The sequence below is a fragment of the Pseudonaja textilis genome, chromosome 4, assembly GCF_049901715.1.
Source record: "Pseudonaja textilis isolate UNSWEBS1 chromosome 4, rPseTex1.2, whole genome shotgun sequence".
NCBI lineage: Eukaryota > Metazoa > Chordata > Lepidosauria > Squamata > Elapidae > Pseudonaja > Pseudonaja textilis.
In genome coordinates this window covers 14,621,186-14,639,201 of record NC_141993.1, presented here as the reverse complement: position 1 = coordinate 14,639,201, position 18,016 = coordinate 14,621,186, and the positions used below count along the sequence as shown (strand labels likewise).

The window sequence follows — 18,016 nt, the reverse complement described above, 5'->3', positions numbered from 1 at the left end:
ATGCTGTACAAGAAAATACTTGGCAAGTGAGTTACAAACTCAGATAAACAAATCTTCACACTAATTAAATGAACTAGTTGTCTCCTGCAAACACCACTCTCCTTTCGCTCCTATTTATTACTTATGAGAGTGGCCATTCACTGTCCAGCTGTGCCTTTACTTCCAAGTTGACTCTTGTTCCTTAACTGTTCCCTTCTCCTGACAGCTCTGCGCATGCGCACATCAGGAACAGGCTCCAGCTGTTCTTCTGCCCAACTGATCTCTGACTCCGAAGGCAGCGGATAACTGTCAGACAGCCCTGGCCCCATCTCTACCTGCAGAGCACTCACCAGAGCCTTCCACAGACTCCAGGACTGGCCCATGTTCCTCCCCAACCTCCTCACTGTCTGAGTCTGCCGCCAGCCGCTGGCAGGCCACAACAGTGGCATACAATAACACGGTGCATAGCAGCACCGGCTTAACCCCTTTTCAGGTTACCAGTGGCATGGAATTTGTTCCCATGCCACCCTCCTCCATGTCCCCAACCAAATGGATGGAGTCTTAAAGCCTGGGAAAACACAAAGTGCGCAACAAAACCCATAAGGTGCAAGCCGATAAAATCAGAGCCCCCCAAAAGTATTTCCATGTTGGGAGCAAGGTGTATCTCTCAATGAAGTACTTAAGGCTGAAATTCCCCTGCAAGAAGCTGGGATCAAAGTTTGTAGGGCTTTTTCCGATAGTGAAAGTAATCAACCCAGTTACAGTGCAGCTGAAACTTCCCTGCTTGCTGGGGAAAGTGCATCCGGTTTTTCACAGCAGCTTCTTAAACCTGGTGATAGGATCCCAGCTGAGACCAGTAGACTGGCCAATCATAGTGCAAGGGGAGACATACTACAAGGTAAAGAAAATTTTAGGTTCTAGTCGATACAAGGGGAGATTGCAGTACTTAGTACAGTGGAAGGGATATCCACTCTCCAAATCTACTTGGGTAAAAAGCTGGGATGTCAAAGCAGACAGGTTAGTCAAGCAGTTTCATGACCAGTACCCTCAAAAGCCAAAGGGACCTGCAGGAGGGGGAGGTGATGGTGAGTCAAATGCTGATTAACACTATTTAATTTCTTTACTCATCAACTAAGGTGGTTCAACTGTCAACCCTGAAGTGAGCATGGCCAAAGCCATCTTGAGGCTTCAGGATTGCCACACCACAGTGGGAGCGGGGAAATAGTTAGATGCGGGTTTTGTAGCCCAAACAATAAAGATTTCCTGTGAGAACCAATGACATTCTCACAGGTGGCTGGCTAGAGGAGGTGCCAGTAACCCAGCAACCAGCCAGCACCTGGATTGGACAACGTGATCAGGGATTTGGGGAGAAGGGAAAAGCTTTTACTTTTAATTAGGTGAAAGCTGCAGGAAATCTCAGAGTTGGCTTTCTCAAGTTTCTGCCAAAATGATGTATCCAATAAACTGTTCTTCAAGGAACTTGAGTGCATTACTTGGAACTCTAACAGCAAATGGCTCCATTTCTAAGTATCCCATAGGCACCCAAACTTTTTACAAGAACAGAGAACTGAAGCGGCTGGAAGCTTCGTTTCCTTGCAAAAGGGGAGCTTAAAAATGGAGCCATCCATTCCGTTTCTAAGTGTCACATAGGCACCCAAACGCTTTTCACCCGAATGGAGAACTGGTGCAGGCTGGAAGCTTCGTTTCCTTGCAAGAGGGGTGCTTAAAACGGAATGGATGCCTTTTCACTTTTCTGGGTGAAAAGTGTTCTGGTGGTGGCAGAAAGGAATTGGGGGAGGGAGTAGCAGGACAAAGGTAATGTAAAAACTTTTCACGCCCAAAACGAAAGATTCTGGGGTTTGTGATCTTGTGAGAGTTCAGACACCTAGCTTCTGTAAAAGAGGATAGGTAGCTGAACTCATGCTTCTATTGACTCTGCTCTCCCTCAAGGCACAGAAACCGTGGCAGAGGAGGCAGATCTTGTAAGGTAAGTGAGTCCGGCACAGCAAGAAGGGAGGAGGAAGCATTAAGCATCTTAGTGAGTTGGGAAGGCCTTGGGGGCCTGTTCTATCACTAGCGCCCCCCCCCCATGGCCCTCCTTACCCATACCTCATGTCCATTTAACAAACTGCACATTTGGTTAGCATATGCAGGGGCAGAAAGCAGGGAGTGATCTCGTTCAAGGTACAAATGGAATGGGCAGGCTCCATTACTCGAGAACTACCTGTACTTTAAAAGTAAAATCCACGGCATCAAGGCTTTGTTGATGTTTCTGGGTAGGCACTGGGAAATTTGGGGGAGTGCAGGCTAGCAAGAGGACAGACTATGGAATATGTCATGCTATGATATTGGCATTAGCAATAGCAAGAGGACTGGAGGCTGGGAAAGAAAGTTAGAGATAAACTGCACTGACAAAAAACAAAAATGGTGGACTTGGACCATTGCATGCTATGGAAGAAATTACCAAAACAAAATAGTATACAGAGCACCAAGTCCTGTTCATGGCAGGAGGCTCAGTACATTCTTTTTATACAATGCACATAAGTGTTGACAAGCCTTTTAAGCATGTGCAAATTTAGCTTTCAAATGTAAAAGATTTTCCTTTCCTCAAATGGTCCATTAAATTGAGGCTTTATGCTGTGCTGCACACTTTCCTGTTCAAAATATGTAGACAGAATTAAGAGATGGTAAAAATTAAAATATGCTGAGGATTAAATCATTTTCCATATTGGTAATCTATTTAAATGAGATGCACACTTGGCTTTTTCCACAATGCACAGAACACATAGAAGATTAAAATGCAGTCCTGGGCATGCTTACCTGGAAATGCAGCCAAACGCCTTAGTGGGACGTATTAAATGAAAAGATACCATGAGACTTATATGAATGACCATTGCTGGAATTGTGACAGGTTATAAAACTTTAATGGATGGGGTATGCTAGGGCAGCAAAAGTAACAGAACATTTTGTGTGCAAAATTGTGGACATCAACCTGACTGTCTATTTCTACACCTTCATCAATAGATTCTCAGGTTAAACTTCTATTCAAACATATTTTTAGAGCAACACATCCTATTATACTTTGAAGATTCTCATGGCAATGGCAGACGATGATATTCGAAAGTTATTGATTAACAAACAAACAATGCTTGCATGGGAATGACTCATGAAATAAACCAGATGAAGCACTCATCTAAAAAACTTACCTACAATGGTGCTATTCATTACTTTTACGATGACTTACATTTGCTTGCTTTCTAGAAGGGCTTATTTTCCATTAAAAAGTTATTCTGTAAGCCAGTTTCAGCAGAAGAGTCTTCAAAATATCCATTTGATACATGCATGCAGGAACACACATATATACAGTGGGAACACACATATAAACAATACAAATGTATGTAGTACTCTTCTCACTACTAAGTTTCCTGTATGTGTGAAAATTAGGAAGGTTCTAACTATATATTAACAAATTTATTGACACTGCAATTTCAAATAATTCTTGGCAGTTTATGTACTTTACAGGTTTCCTGAGTAGAATGATATTTAGTTTTCTATCTTCATCAAAAATAAACAATGACTATTTACAGCAGCTGTCATACCAAAGACTCATAACTTACTTTGACAGGCTGATTCTCTTCAGAGCTGGAGTCCTCACTACTACTCATCTCACCACTGCTGCTGCTACTCTCTGCTTTGCCATTGGTAGTTTTGGACATCACATGGGTAGGTTTTGCTGCCAGTTGAGATTAAAACATGTCCATTAAATTGAAACATCAGGTAGCCAGATATGTAGCTGTATATAGTATTTCCCTCTCTTTTAAGAGTGTATCTTTGCAATATATCTTTACAAAAACATTTACAAAAATAGCATTCAAGCTTACTTGGCAAAATGTGAAACCAACAAAAGTTCAAAGGAAATAAATCAATTTTCTATACTTAAAAATATGAATCATTAGCACTGTAAAACGCTAATTCAACTTATTAAGCAGAAGGAATAAGCAATAGTAAGTACTTTGTTCTTGTATATTACATGGATTTATACATTGAGCAGGAACTGAACTTACAAACAAAACAAAACAAAATGATCCCTTCCAAATTTATCTTTTAATTATTCCATTTCAACCTGAGGGCATTGCTGTTTCTCTAGATGTATAGCAAGCCTGAGTCAGAAGCCATTTATATTACCCTATTTTCCCCTCTCAAGATTTCTTCCACACGTTTCAATACCAGAACATGACTAAATTTTCTTTTATAAAATCTATAAAATGGGAACAGAAAATCTCTATCAAAATATATTAATGTTTCCTTTACTCCTTTCATACATCGCTTGAATTATTCAGAAACTTATAGCTTGAAGTTAGCTGTTACCTGATATAGAAGCCAGTTTTACGACTTTTGGGGCTCCTCCTGACTTTGGTGGTTGGTGCTTTGGAGTTTCATCTTCTGAGCTGCTTGAATCCGAACTTGAACTCTGAGATGTCTCCTGGGGCTTTGTTTTTTGAATAGTTGATTGGAGAACTATTCCCTTCTGTCAAGATAGGTCAGTATCAGTGTCAAACAATAATTAGGATGGATCTAGGCTTCAACAGCAGATGGGTGTAGCATGTTCAAAACTATCGTTCTTTTCATTCAACACATATCATTTTAGGAGAGCTGTGTCACTGAAAGATGCACCTAACTATTCCTAAATATTATTCTCTGTAATCTCAGATATCAGGTAAGCTTATTACTATAAAGTTTCAAGAAATCCATGTTTCTCTTGCACATTTGGTTCAAACTTATTCTCTAAAATTTGGGAGTATAAGACAAACTCTCTTGAAGTATATAACAGGAAACGAGGGGTACCCCAACTTTGTTAATTATTTTCTATCCTAACAGCAACTGTCAAAACTAAGAATCAGAATAAAATCTCTGAGCCAGCTTAGAGTATGTATTTCAAGAAATATCTTCACTGCATTTATCATTTTCAAACCGTAACAAGTTTCATTCTTCAGCATTAACACCCATCCATCCTAATTCAATTATACAATGATGGTGTCACTATTATTTCCTTGTGCCAGGTCCAGAGAAGCCTTCAAGTATTAGCTAAATTTTATCACCAAGAAAAACAATCAAGTGCTTTAAATACACCTTCCACTGGAAATCAATTACCAGTAGTGCAATTCAACCGGTGTAACAACCGCGCACTTTGTATAAAAACAAACTCCACATGTTTTCTCTATGGAAGAGATATTGAGAAAATTAAAAACGAACCTTTGCTGGTTTCTTCCCTTCTTGCTCAGAGTCTGTGGAGTCACTGGTATCAGCACTGCTGCTCTCAGAACTGCCTGGAGTTGCCTTTATTGGTATTGGGGGCAGAGTTACTGGTTTTGCAGCTAGAATTTAAAATAATAATATCAATAGATCATTATTACTCAAAAATCAAAGATCAGCTTCTATATTTTATGACAGTGAACAGCTAAGATTTTATAAATCATAAAAAGTAAATCTAAAGAAGTACTCAGCTCTAAAGATTATGGAAAGTTTAGAATAAAGATGAAATAAAATTTCAGTATAAATCCCAGCACCCACTAATCTAAATCAAGAATACACGACAATATGCAGTATGTTCCATCTAAACAATGGCAGATGAATATATCTAAATTGGTATGGCAAAGAAAAAAGCCATGACTTTAATACAAGATCACCTTTATTGTCAGAGCACAACATGTGTACAATGAGATTGGCTGAGCCTCCCTTCGTGGACAACCCCCAACACAACTCACAGTGAGGACAGAAGTCCCTAACCCCCAGCCCCAATCTTATTACACTATGTGACCTTGTTGCACAATGCGCCTGCCCCACAAGTCTTATCATACTATGTTGACATGAAATTATTTTCCATTCAGAAGTCTGACAGCTCACGGGTAGAAACTGTTCTTCTGCCTGTTGGTGCGGCTGGCTATGCTTCTATATCTCCTACCTGATGGTAAGAAAGTGAAGAAGTGCTGACCGGGATGTGAGTCATCCCTGAGAATTTTCCTCACTCTTCTAAGGCAGTGAGCCCTAGCGAGGTCATCTAGTGGCATCAGAGAACAGCCCATCTTTTGTGCTGTGCTCACCACCCTCTGTAATGTCTTTCTATCCGCAGCTGTCACATACCACACCGTAATGCAATATGTGAGGATACTTTCTATTATGGACCGGTGAAAGGAGATCATCAGTCATTGTTCCACTTTATTCTTTTGCAAGACTCTAAGGAAATGAAGTCTCTGTTGGGCCTGTTAAATATGTGAAGAAAACAGAATCAGTCCTACCAGATTTGAAGTTATGTTTTGCTGCCTGTTTAGTTTGGATGAGACTGGGTATTATTAGAGGCTACTGGATTTAGGAAGACACAATTTGAGATTTGGGTGGCATAGATATTTATGATAAGATAAAGTTTAAGTAAATGTAGATTTTAAAAACCATTAAGTGGGCTATTCTTTTTTTCCCCTCATTTTTTTTATTTTGTATATACAATAATTCCAGTCCATTTCAATTGTGTGTTGACTAGGTACATAGCTCTTGTGCCTTACAATTATAATTAATACTTTCCTTACCAATATCACAATAATCACATTTTCTTATGAATATTATCTATCATTTTTAACAATCTTATCTTATTGCTTCATATAATCATCTAAATCATATTGTTTTATTTTCTAACAATTGATAAAATAAATCCCATACCATATAATATTCTGATTCGTCTTTTTCTTTGATTACCAATGTTAATTTATTTATTTCTGCACACTCAAATATTTTCTCAATTATTTTATCTTTTGTGGGTATCTTGTCATTTTTCCAGTTCTGAGCAAATACAATTCTAGCTGCTGTATAATTATGTATAATTAAATATGTTTTTTCTTTGCTGTAACCTTCATGTACCATTCCTAATAAAAATATTTCAGGTTTCAAGTCTATATGTTGTTCAATCATTTTTTCCAACCATGTGTGTATTTTTGTCCAATATTTTTTAGCTTCTATACAAGACCACAACATATGGTAATATGTTTCTGGTATTTAATGACACTTCCAGCATTTGGCTGGTTTATCTTTGAACATCTTAGCTAATTTTGCTGTTGCAAAGTGCCATCTATAAAACATCTTATACAAGTTTTCTTTGTATGCTGTTGATATAGTTAGTTTATAATTTCTGCCATATCTTCTGCCATTTATCTAGTTCTATAGCATAAAAAAATTCATGAAACTGATATGTAACTGCAGCAAGACTACCATATACTCAAGAATGGGAAAGTTCAAGTAACTCTTAACAGAAGAATGGTTGGTGAGGATGAAGGAACTTGTAGACATGGCTAAATTAATTTTTCTTAATGAAAAAACATCTGCATTTATGACTGACCAGAAACCCTTTTTCTATAAAATGGAAAAAATACACGATTTGTGGTTTTAATGATTAGAAAAATGAATAGAAAGGAGTGAGCTTTCTTTTATAATCATAGAGTAAAAGATAGCTGTAATCGTATTCATATTCGCTGCAAAGGAAATAAAACATTCTCTTTCTTTCTTTCTGAACTTTTCCCTAAGCCTTTCCCCCTACTTTATTACTTTTTGCTAGTTTTTATGTTCTTTGTAAAACTTTTAAGAAAATATATAAAAATACAGGACCATATAAACATGTTATAATCAAAATACAGAAAGTAGAAAGAATAAAAACAGCAGCTTAACTTTATCAGAGAAAAACCAGTCTATTACACTGCTTTGAAGCCAGTGTACTTTCGCAAGTATCCATTCTGCTATGAATATGTTCACCTTAGCTAATTTCTCCTCTAAGAACAGCAGGCCAGTCTTCGTGAAGGACTACAAACATAAGGTATAGATCGGATGTCGCCAATCCGCAGCTCTAGAGTCGCATGTGGCACTTTGACCTCTCACCTGCAGCTCACTGCCGACCCGGTTGCATGACTTGCTCTCCACACACCTTGTAGGTCTTTGTGCAGAGCCATGTGGCTGAAGCACTCCTAGCGTTGTCTCTGCACTGCTTGCAACTAGCTGCTTTTTGCAATTCCGGGCCAACCCATGCCAGATTCTGTCCCCTTTGTGTTGGCTCAGGAAGGATTGGAATGAGGGAGAGCAGAAGTCGCCGCCAGATGCAGGGAAGGAAGAGCTCCGGCTCTTCTGTGCAGTGCGACCGGCTACCCGCCTGAGCATGCAGTGATGGCAGGAAAAGTCGCTGTTACCACCACCGCTGTGATCCAGGCCCAGGAGGGTATCCCACTGGTGCACATGAGTGTAGGTGCACGAGAGAGAGAGAGAGGAGAGAAAGAGAGAGAGAAATGAGAAAATGATGGAGGGAGAGAATGAAAGACAGGAAAGAAACAAATGAGAGAGACAGAGAAGGTATACAGAGAGAGGGAGAGAGAAATGAGAGCTGGAGAGAGAGAATGAGAGAGGAAAAGAGAAGGAAACAAATGAGAGAAGGAGAGGAAAAAGAGAAAAACAGAAATGAGAAGGAGAGAAAGAGAGAGAGAGAGTAATGAAAGAGAGCTGGAGGGAGAGAATGAGAGAGAGGGAAAAGAGAGGGAAACAAATGAGAGAGAAGGGGGAGAAAAAGGAAGAAAGAGAAAAAAGAAAGAAAGAATTTTCTCAGACCTATGATGAAAGCAATGGCAAGCTAGATCTCTTGCCAAGAAAACTGCAGTTTGCCAGAAGGTACAAATTGGAAGACAGTCTGATTTTTTTTAAAAGGGAATAACAGAGATGGCAAAAATGCATCTGAAAATAAAATTATTTATAATTCTGGATAATGTATTATATTGTCAAACTCAAAAGAAATCAAAATATATATGCTATTGCTGTTAGTACGATCTTGCCTTCTATCAAGAGTTTACTATGAAAAGATTACGGAGAAGCAATTTCTCACAACTAGCAACTTTAGTTTGGATTTGCTATCGTATTCAATGAGAAAGAAAAAGAAAGAAGGGAAGTGAAGGAAGAAGAGAGAGGGAGAGGAAAAGAGGTTTCGTGGCTCCCAGTGTTTTCTTTTCTGTGGGAAATGGGTCCAAATGACTCTTTGAATGTTAAATGTTGCAGATCTTGGCTGAAATTTCTTTCAGCAGACAAGTGCTGTAGCAAGTGTTGCTTGGTTCCTTAGTTCAGCAAGTAGTTCCCCAAACTGAGGATGCAGATGCAGGAGGAAAACAGAATACCTGATTTATCATGAAATGGATGTTTTATACCTATGGATGAAGACACCCAGAACTCATCCTTTATGAAGATGGCTTTTTTGGTTTACCCTTGTCTTTCATCAACTGATACAGATAGGGAGGGGCTCTTTAAAGCTTCCTAAGAGCCACAAAAGAAAATGTTTTGTCCTGTCTATCAGTGGAATGGAAGAGTCAAACAAGTTAAAAACACCTCCAATCACAGGAGGAAACACAAGGAAACAAGGAGCTTGTTTCAAATTCCCAGTGTTTTCTATGGCAGGAAATGAAACATATTTCAAATTTATTGCCACATTGCAACTCACTCAAAAATTCTAGTGGGATATTCTAAATGGTGTTTTTTGTTCCAAGCTCTGAACAAAACTTTTTATAATTTTCATTTTGTACATGGCCTTAAGAACACTATGCTGCACAAATCTTCTCAGTGTGGAACCATTTTGCTTTTCCCTATTGATTGTGGTAGAAAAGTATGTAGAAATTCCCACCATGTATTCTGTAAGAAATAGGATTATTGGACATGCTGCTTTTCTTATAAGCATTTTATTACCAGGTTTCATTAACATGTGAGTGGGGGAAGGAGTAAATTTCCTGGGTATTTTTATATGGTAGCTTATTCTAAGCCTTGCCTTCCTTAATACTTTTTTTAGGTGGTACTGAATTATGATTGCTCTTGTTTATTTGGATGCTAATTAATAAGTAAGAAGAGTGTATTTAGCTCTGTTTGCTTCTTTCCTTGCTCTCTTTCTTGAGCATTAATAGATGGAGTGTCAGATCTGCCATCTTCTGCTTCTACGCTTTGCTGGAATCCTGTCATAAAGGGGGGGGGGGAATGGAATGTATGAATGGAGATGAGAGGAAAGGAGGGTGACAGCCTTGACAGAAACCAGAGGTGTGAGAACCAGCATATATTAGTCTTCAAGGACTCCTGGCCTGGGAACAGAATGTGAAACTGCTTCATAGCACCAGCCATCCATTCTGTTCCCAAAAACATCTGAACAGTCTGCAATTGGACGGAGATGGACTAGTCAAGGGGGAAGGGCCAGGGGAAGAACATGTTTTGTGCAGGAATCTTAAGATTTAGCCTTCCTTTTGCTGCAACCACTTAACCAAGTAAAAGGACCTGTCATTTCAACCAAATGGAGTTGAGGGTTTTTATTTCTTAGGGTTCTGAGCTGGAACAGGCCCGACATGGAACTTATCTAAACAGGTCTGCTAATCACAGCTTCTCAAAGTATCATACATCAAGAAATTCTCTTGCATTACTAGATCTGATTTCAATCTAAGATATGTAGTTTCTCAACTGAAACTGGTTGAATTTGGCTGTTCTGAAACAAACACTTTTGGATGTATTCTGGCAATCGGAAGATTTGACAAAAGCTTCTTAATGGTAAATATATAATATATAAATATAAAACATATAAAAAATATAAATTAAAATACTCCTTCATTATGGTAAACAAGTATCTGCTATGTTACTGCTGAAATATCATTCTCTGAGTCAAAAGGGGAATCAAACTATGAGACATTTACTAGTAATATAACAAAAAAAGCATGAAATATTACACTAGACATAAACCAGCGAGCCTCACCTTGTTTTTTGACTGGAGGGATTTCATTTTCACTGGAACTTTTGTATCTAGATAACGATTCTTTCTTTGTCTTCTTTGCAGGAGACCCATTTGCAAATGCTTGCTGTTTTTTTGCAATAGGTGATCTGAATGGATGGGTGAATGAGAAAGTATAAGAATCTCCATTCCATATTAAGTTTTGGAATGTTCAGGAGACATATGATGTAGCCAGTGTGTGAAGGTAAACACAACTGGGCATATCTAATGACTGAAAAAGAGACCAGCATGCTCCAATATAGAGGGTGGGGAAAAATGAAAACATATTCATAAAGATTAAATTAGTCAAGAAACTGTGATTATATTTATAGCATTTCTATCTCAATCTGTAACTAAAAAAACCCCAAAGGACCCATTTGAAACATTCAAAATGCCTGCAGAGATAATACAGTTACTGCTGGTATCTTATTAACTTATACAATGAATATTTCTTGGGAAAACAAAGCTTATTAATATTAAAGGACTACAGAATAATTTAGTATAAAAATGCAACTACTAGTAAATATCCCCACAACCTTAATTTTACTTCTTTATATAGTATAAATGAAGCATGTCTTATTTATTTACAAATATTTATGCCTTTATAACATACAGCTGCTAGCAAATAAACTCATGAAGTTATATACATATACTTCACAATTTATAACAATTGGGATTAGAATGTTCACCTCTAAGTTGTAAAGCACAATTCAGGTTACTATTGGTTCACTGGATGTCATGATTGGTGAGTCAACTTCCTTCTGGCTTTTCACAACTAAAGACAGTAGGAAAGCTAGCTGTCAGCCCTGAAGCCATTTTGAGCATCTTCAGGGCTGCCACGGCAAGGCTGGTTGAAGCTATGGGAATGGGAGGGGAGAAATAGAGATAGCTGGGGATGTGTAGCCAAAATAAAATTCTTTCTCCTGGGAACCAAGGATGTTCTCACCAGTTGCTGGGAAGGCGTGGACTGAACCCAAAGGGAGTTGTGACCTGATTGGACCATGTGATGGACGTGTGGCCTGGGGACAAGAACTTTGGGGTTTGATTTGGGTGGGGAAAACCTCGGGTCCTTCAGAGTTGGGTATACACCAGCTGTGCCAATATGGGATACCTAATAAATTCATACTTTGAGGAAACAAGGGTAAGCAAGAGCACAATGCAGATCAGGGAGGGTGTGCAAGGGGGTATATGAGATGCAGACTGGGGACAACATACAAAGGTGTGTATGAAAGATATAGTGGATGAAAGGTGTGTGAGGGTCAGAGGAGTGCTGTGGGTGTGCAAAACAGCCAGCATGATGAAGCACAGAGGGGCTGGGAAGACGGTGTATGGGTGGGAGGTGACTTACTCAACAACAAACTCAAACAGGAGATATAGGAAGCATACCCAGAGTCAGATATAAAGATCTCAGGTGCCTTTATACAAATGCACAAAGTCTGGGGAACAAATAGGGTGAACTTGAACTATTAATACATGAAGGTAGCTATGAAGGTAGTTCAGGGGTCAGCAACGTGCAGCTCTAGAGCCGTATGCAGCTCTTTGGGCCCTCTCCTGTGGCTCCATCGGATGATCCCACCAGTGGCTGGCCCCGCTCCTCGCTCTCCCCTCCCACTCACTCCTCACCTGCCCTGAGAAGGGCGATGACAACGGATGGAGACTTGCTCCATATTCCAGAGTGGGAGCAAAGTGCCCCTCTTCTTGCCTCTTTTTTCAGCCCTTGTTAGTGCTGCGCACACCTTGGCTGCTGGGGAAGACACACAACTTTTCTCCATCCCAAGACAGTGAGCAGCCATGGAGGTGGCGAGAGCAGCGGCATCAGCTGCAGCAGGCCCAGTCAATGTCTCAGGGCAGAGAGAAAGTCACGTGTCTCCCTATATTCCTCTCACCGTCTCCATGGCCTGCTCGCTGCTCTTGCAGCGCCTTGCGGCGTCCCCTCCTCCTCCTGAAGCCCATTACAACGTGGAGCATTAGCTGCAGCTGGCCCAGCTAGTGTCTTGGGGCAGAGAGAAAGTTGTGAGTCTCCCTGGTACACACAGTACAAAGAAGGGCCGGAAGAAGAGGCAAGTAGAGGGGCACCACTCCCGCTCTGGAATACAGAGAGAGTTTCCATCTGCCACCATTGCCCTTCTCTTCTCAGAGCAGGCGAGGAGTGACTGCGAGGGGAGAGTGAGGGTGGGGCCAGCCAGTAGTGGATTCAGCCAACAGGGAGCCACAGCAGGGGGACGAAAGAGCTTCATTTATCTGGGAACCTGAAATGACTCTTGATTTAAATCATATGGTAAAAAGCACCCAAAGAAGAAAGAACATCAACAAAAACAAAACCCAACTCTTGCCTATTTTTGGAAATGGTTCAAGAGGGAACACACACACACACACACACACACACACACACACACACACAAGGTGGAGGGAGAAGGAGAGATGAGATAGAGAAAGAAAGAGATGAAAGAGAGATGAGAGAGAGACAGAGAGACAAATGAGAGATGAGAGAGGGAGAAAGAGACAGATGACAGAGAGAGAAAGAAAGGAGAAAGAGGGAAAAAGAGAAGGAGAAAGAAAGAGATGAGACGCAGATGAGTGTCATTCCCTTCAGAATCTGATTTGAGGGGGAGGTCAAGCAGCTGACAGGGAGTTGGAGTGTGGCTGTGGAAGAAACTGGGGAAGGGCAAAGTCCGGTTGGGTAGAGCAGGGGAGAGGTAGAGCAAGACAGAGGGAATTCAGAGGAAGACCCAGGCCCACCCCCTCTTCATCCTAGGGCACACAGGGAGGAACGGAGAAGGGAGTAACGTGAGTTGCGTGGTTTACGGGGGAGGAAAGGGCCCTAATTCCCTTAATTAGCTGCAGCTGGGAACACAGTGTTTAAAAAGGGAAGCTACGCACAGCAAAATTGTTGGAAGCAAATTATGAGTTATCTTTAATTGTTGTGGCTTATGTGTGTTCCTGGCATCTTTCCAACTGTGTGTGTTTTGCTAGACTTTCAAGTCTGCAATTCCTTCTCCTGCCATGTCAAGTTAATTACTGCAGCATAGTTTGTGTGAATTTTTATTTACAATTTGTATATACTTCATTTTCGGACTGAATTTCCTCCACTGAAAGACTGTTCTTGGGAGAGTTTTTTCTCCAGCCGAAGGTAACTGGACACTGGGGGCAAAGTTGGAGGTACTAAAGGGACTCTTACTTATGTGACTGTGTTGCCTTTGTGCCATGCCCCGGGACATCACAATGAGATGAGAGAGAGAGGAGAGAGAAAGAGAGAGAGGAAGAGCGAGAGAAAGATACCTGTTTTCTAGAGAAAATACCAGGAGCTACAAAACCTGGGTAGGTGTGGCTGGGGGTGTGTCATGTGATCTGGTGGGAGTGAGTGACATTGTGTTGGCCACACCTACCCAGGTTTTGTGGCTCCTGGTGTTTTCTTTTCTATGGGAAGCAGGTCCAAATGGCTCTTTGGGTGTTTAAGGTTGCAGACTCCTGATATAGCTGGGATTACAGAAACTTGGTGGGATGAAATATGTAGGAAACACACTACAATAGTAATGGGGGACTTCAATTATCCTGACATCAATTGGAAGACTAATTCTGCACCAAGTGAGAAATCAAATAGGTTCCTGACCAATCTAGCTGACTACTTTATTATCCAAAAGGTAGAGGAGGGAGCTGGAGGGACAGCCATACTGGACTTAATTCTTACAAACACAGAAGAAGTGATAGAGGAAGATGAAACTGCAGGAACCTTGGGTGAGACCACGACATACTAGAATTCAACATAACACAAGCAAAACTAATAGAACATAATGATATCAGAGTCTTAGATTTTAAAAGAGCTGATTTTGACAAACTCAGAGAGAACTTTGGAAACTCTGAAAAATATGATCATAAAAGCCCAGTCCAGCACAATACCACTGAAAAAGAAATCCAAGAAGAAACCAGCATGGCTGCACAAAGATTTCTATGACAAATTGAAAGGCAAAAAGGACAAGTACAAAAAATAGAAAGAGGGACACATAACTAAGGCAGAATATCAGCAGATAGCCAGAATCTGCAAAGACAAAGTCAAGAAAGCAAAGGCTCAGAATGAAAAAGACTTGCACTAAAAGTAAAAGATAATAAAAAAAAGTTTCTTCCAACATATAAATAACAAGAAAAAAGTCAAGGAAACAGTTGGTCCACTAAACAGAGAAAACAGCAAAGAAGTAACAGACAGCAGAGAGAAAGCAGAGCTGCTAAACTCATTCTTTGCATTGGTCTTCAGACAAAAAAGAAATTATAGCTCAACCCACCAAAAACATAACTGTAAAAGACAGACTCGAAATAAAAGTTAAAATAAGCAAAAAAAATGGTAAGAGGACACTTGTCTGATCTTGATGAATACAAATCACTGGGACCTGATATATTACATCCCAGAATTCTAAAGGAGCTGGCAGAACCACTGTACCAAATCTTTCAAAAACTGGAGCACCGGGAAACTACCAGAGGACTGGAAAAGAGCTGATGTGGTTCCCATTTTCAAAGAAGGGAAAAAAATAGACCCAGGAAACTATAAACCAATCAGCCTAACATCAATACCTGGGAAGATACTGGAAAAGATAATAAAAAAAACAGATCTGCCAACATCTAGAAACGAGGAAAGTAATAACTAGCAGTCACCATGGGTTTGTTAAAAAACAGATCATGCCAAACCAATCTTATTTCATTTTTCAACGTAGTGACTGGATTAATAGACCAGTGAAATACCGTGGACATAACATACTTAAACTTCAGCAAGGTATACTTCAGCAAGGTATTTGACAAAGTAGATCACAACCTTCTTCTTAGTAAGCTAGAAAAAAGTGGGATAAGATCACTACCAGATGGATTCATAAGTGGTTGACAAACCGTACTCAACGAGTAGTCTTTAATAGGTCTACATCTACATGGAGGGAAGTAAGCAGTGGGGCACCACAAGGATCCATCTTAGGCCCAGTACTCTTCAATATCTTCACAAACAACTTAGATGAGGGAATAGAAGGGGAACTTACCAAATTTGCGGATGATACTAAGCTGGCAGGAATAGCTAACACCCTAGATAGAGCGTTATCTTACCTGAACGCTTTTTTTCATCACGACGATGGAGAATCCATAGCTGGGTTGACACATGCCATTCTGCCTGGAGACTGAGTCCATAATTTTAGCCACACCCCTTGTCAACTGACACTTTCCCCAGTTCATGACAAAGGCGCAGCATCTGAAGGTCTCGTTGGTGGCGCTGGCTCCTCCAGTGTTACTGCGCTGGACAAAGTTACTAACTGCCTCCTAGGGAGGGAATGGATTTTCCATTGTCGTGATAAGAAGCGTTCATACTAAAGCCTGGTGTCCCTATGGGCAGGGATTGTGGTTCTGAGTTCCCCTAGCTACATGCACTCGCTGAAGTACCCTCCTCCCAAAGGCAGCCTCAACAGAGCAAAGGTGTCCAATACTGTGTTCACTGACTGACAAGTCCTCTCTCTGGTCCGCTGCCTGCACGGGAGCGCTGACTGCTCCCATTGGTTGACGCCGTTTGACAGCCGGCTATAAAAGGAGCTGTCAAATGGCATCAGCTGTCGCCGCCAGCTGACTGCCAGTTAGCCTCGGCAGCCGCAGCGACCCTTTATTCACCCGAATAAAGCCTCTGTTAAACATAAGCCTGTGTCCGTCTCAGTCCCTACTGCCGCTCTACAACACTGGCAACGAGGGCGGGATGCGATAAGAGACGAAGGACAACCAGGCAAAGACAGCTGAGCATGATCACTGAAAAAAGAGCCGAAGCCACCAAGAGCTGAATACGTCACCGCCGCTGATGCTCTCCACGAGCGCAAAGTTCAAACTCCCGGCTGAGGAGTCTGATGCTGCCTGACAGGCACAGCCGCGAGCGCCTTTTTAAAGGCGTGAATTAAAGCCCCGTCAGCTGAGGAAAACAACACTGTCGTTCCAAGATGGGTACAAACCCGGCATTCCCTCCCTTCCAGCCGAGGGGCGAGACGTGGGAGTCGTACATGAACCGGTTTGAGTGTTTCCTAAACGCTACTGATCTGACAGACGCCACTGACCTAAGGAAAAGATCCTATTTCCTGAGTTTCTGTGGGGCTGCAGTTTTTGACACAGCCTCAGCATTAGTGTCCCCACGCTCTGTGAAGGCCATTCCCTGGGAGGAGCTGCAGGGAATCCTATCCAACCACTACTCCTCCAAACCTTCTCAAATAGCTAGGAGACTAGCTTTTAGAAGAAGAGTCCAATCTGAAGGAGAGACAGTTAGTCAGTATATGGCAGCCTTAAGATCAGCTGCCATACACTGTGGGTTTAGGGATTACCTGGAAGACATGCTGCTCGACTAAATTGCAGGTGGGGTTAGGGACCTTAAGCTACAGAGGTGTCTGTTAGCAAAAAAGGATTTAACCCTAAACTTAGCCATTGAAGAAGCTCAGGCTGCAGAGCTGAGATTCAGGGAAACCCCATAAAGCAAGGGAGCTCTGCCATTCACTTTGATGAGGTATCCCTAGAAGAGGAACCGATAGATGTAAACCGCCTCAGACAACCAAGACCCCCACCCCCAGAGATGCCAAGGAAAAACACCAACCCAGCAGCCAGACAGCAACCTAATTGTCTGAGCTGTGGGGGGGGGGGCACATCCCAGGTCAACCTGCAGATTCAGAAACGCCATCTGCCTAAACTTCCAGAAAAAAGGCCACATAGCCAGGGTTTGCCAAGCTGAAAAAAACCTTCCCTCAAAGACCTCAAGCCGCTTCCTCCTTCCAAAGGCAAGTTGAGGATTGCTATATCTGTTACCACTCAGATAATACCACCCCTGGGTCTAACAAAATTAGCATTTCTGTCTTTTTAGAAGGTAAACCCTATCGGATGGAGGTGGATACCGGGTCTGCCCTCTCCATCATCTCGTGGGCCACCCTGAAGAAGCTGCTCCCTACACTCTCCAAGAAGAAGCTGCTCAACTGCCACCTGACTCTTCGAGACTATCAGGGAAAGACCATTCCAGTCCTGGGGAAAGGCAAGTTCCCAATTCAATTCCAGAACTTTAGAGGCCACTTGCCTCTGGTGGTTGTAGATGGTGCCCTTCCCAGCTTGCTTGGGCTAGATTGGTTCCCTGCCCTGGGCCTTAGTGTAACTGGTATTCATGCTGTGGTGAATACTGAGGTAAACGCCCTCTTTAAGGACTATGCTGATGTTTTCAGTAATGAGCTGGGATGTTATTCTGGT

The 18,016-nt window shown here is 41.5% G+C and overlaps 1 protein-coding gene across 2 annotated transcripts in view; it reads right to left on the bottom strand.

Moving 5' to 3' along the window:
- Positions 1–18,016, bottom strand: part of NOLC1 (nucleolar and coiled-body phosphoprotein 1) — a 60,464-nt gene that overhangs the window by 30,363 nt on the left and 12,085 nt on the right. Inside the window, exons 3-6 of one of the 2 annotated variants that reach the window (XM_087933869.1) lie at positions 10,775–10,899; positions 5,233–5,354; positions 4,348–4,507; positions 3,597–3,718 (exon numbers count right to left, since the gene is read on the bottom strand). In XM_087933869.1, the coding sequence (XP_087789995.1) occupies positions 3,597–3,718; positions 4,348–4,507; positions 5,233–5,354; positions 10,775–10,899 (529 nt within the window). The remainder of the gene's footprint in view (positions 1–3,596; positions 3,719–4,347; positions 4,508–5,232; positions 5,355–10,774; positions 10,900–18,016) is intronic. The other variant, XM_026711032.2, reaches the window with a different exon arrangement.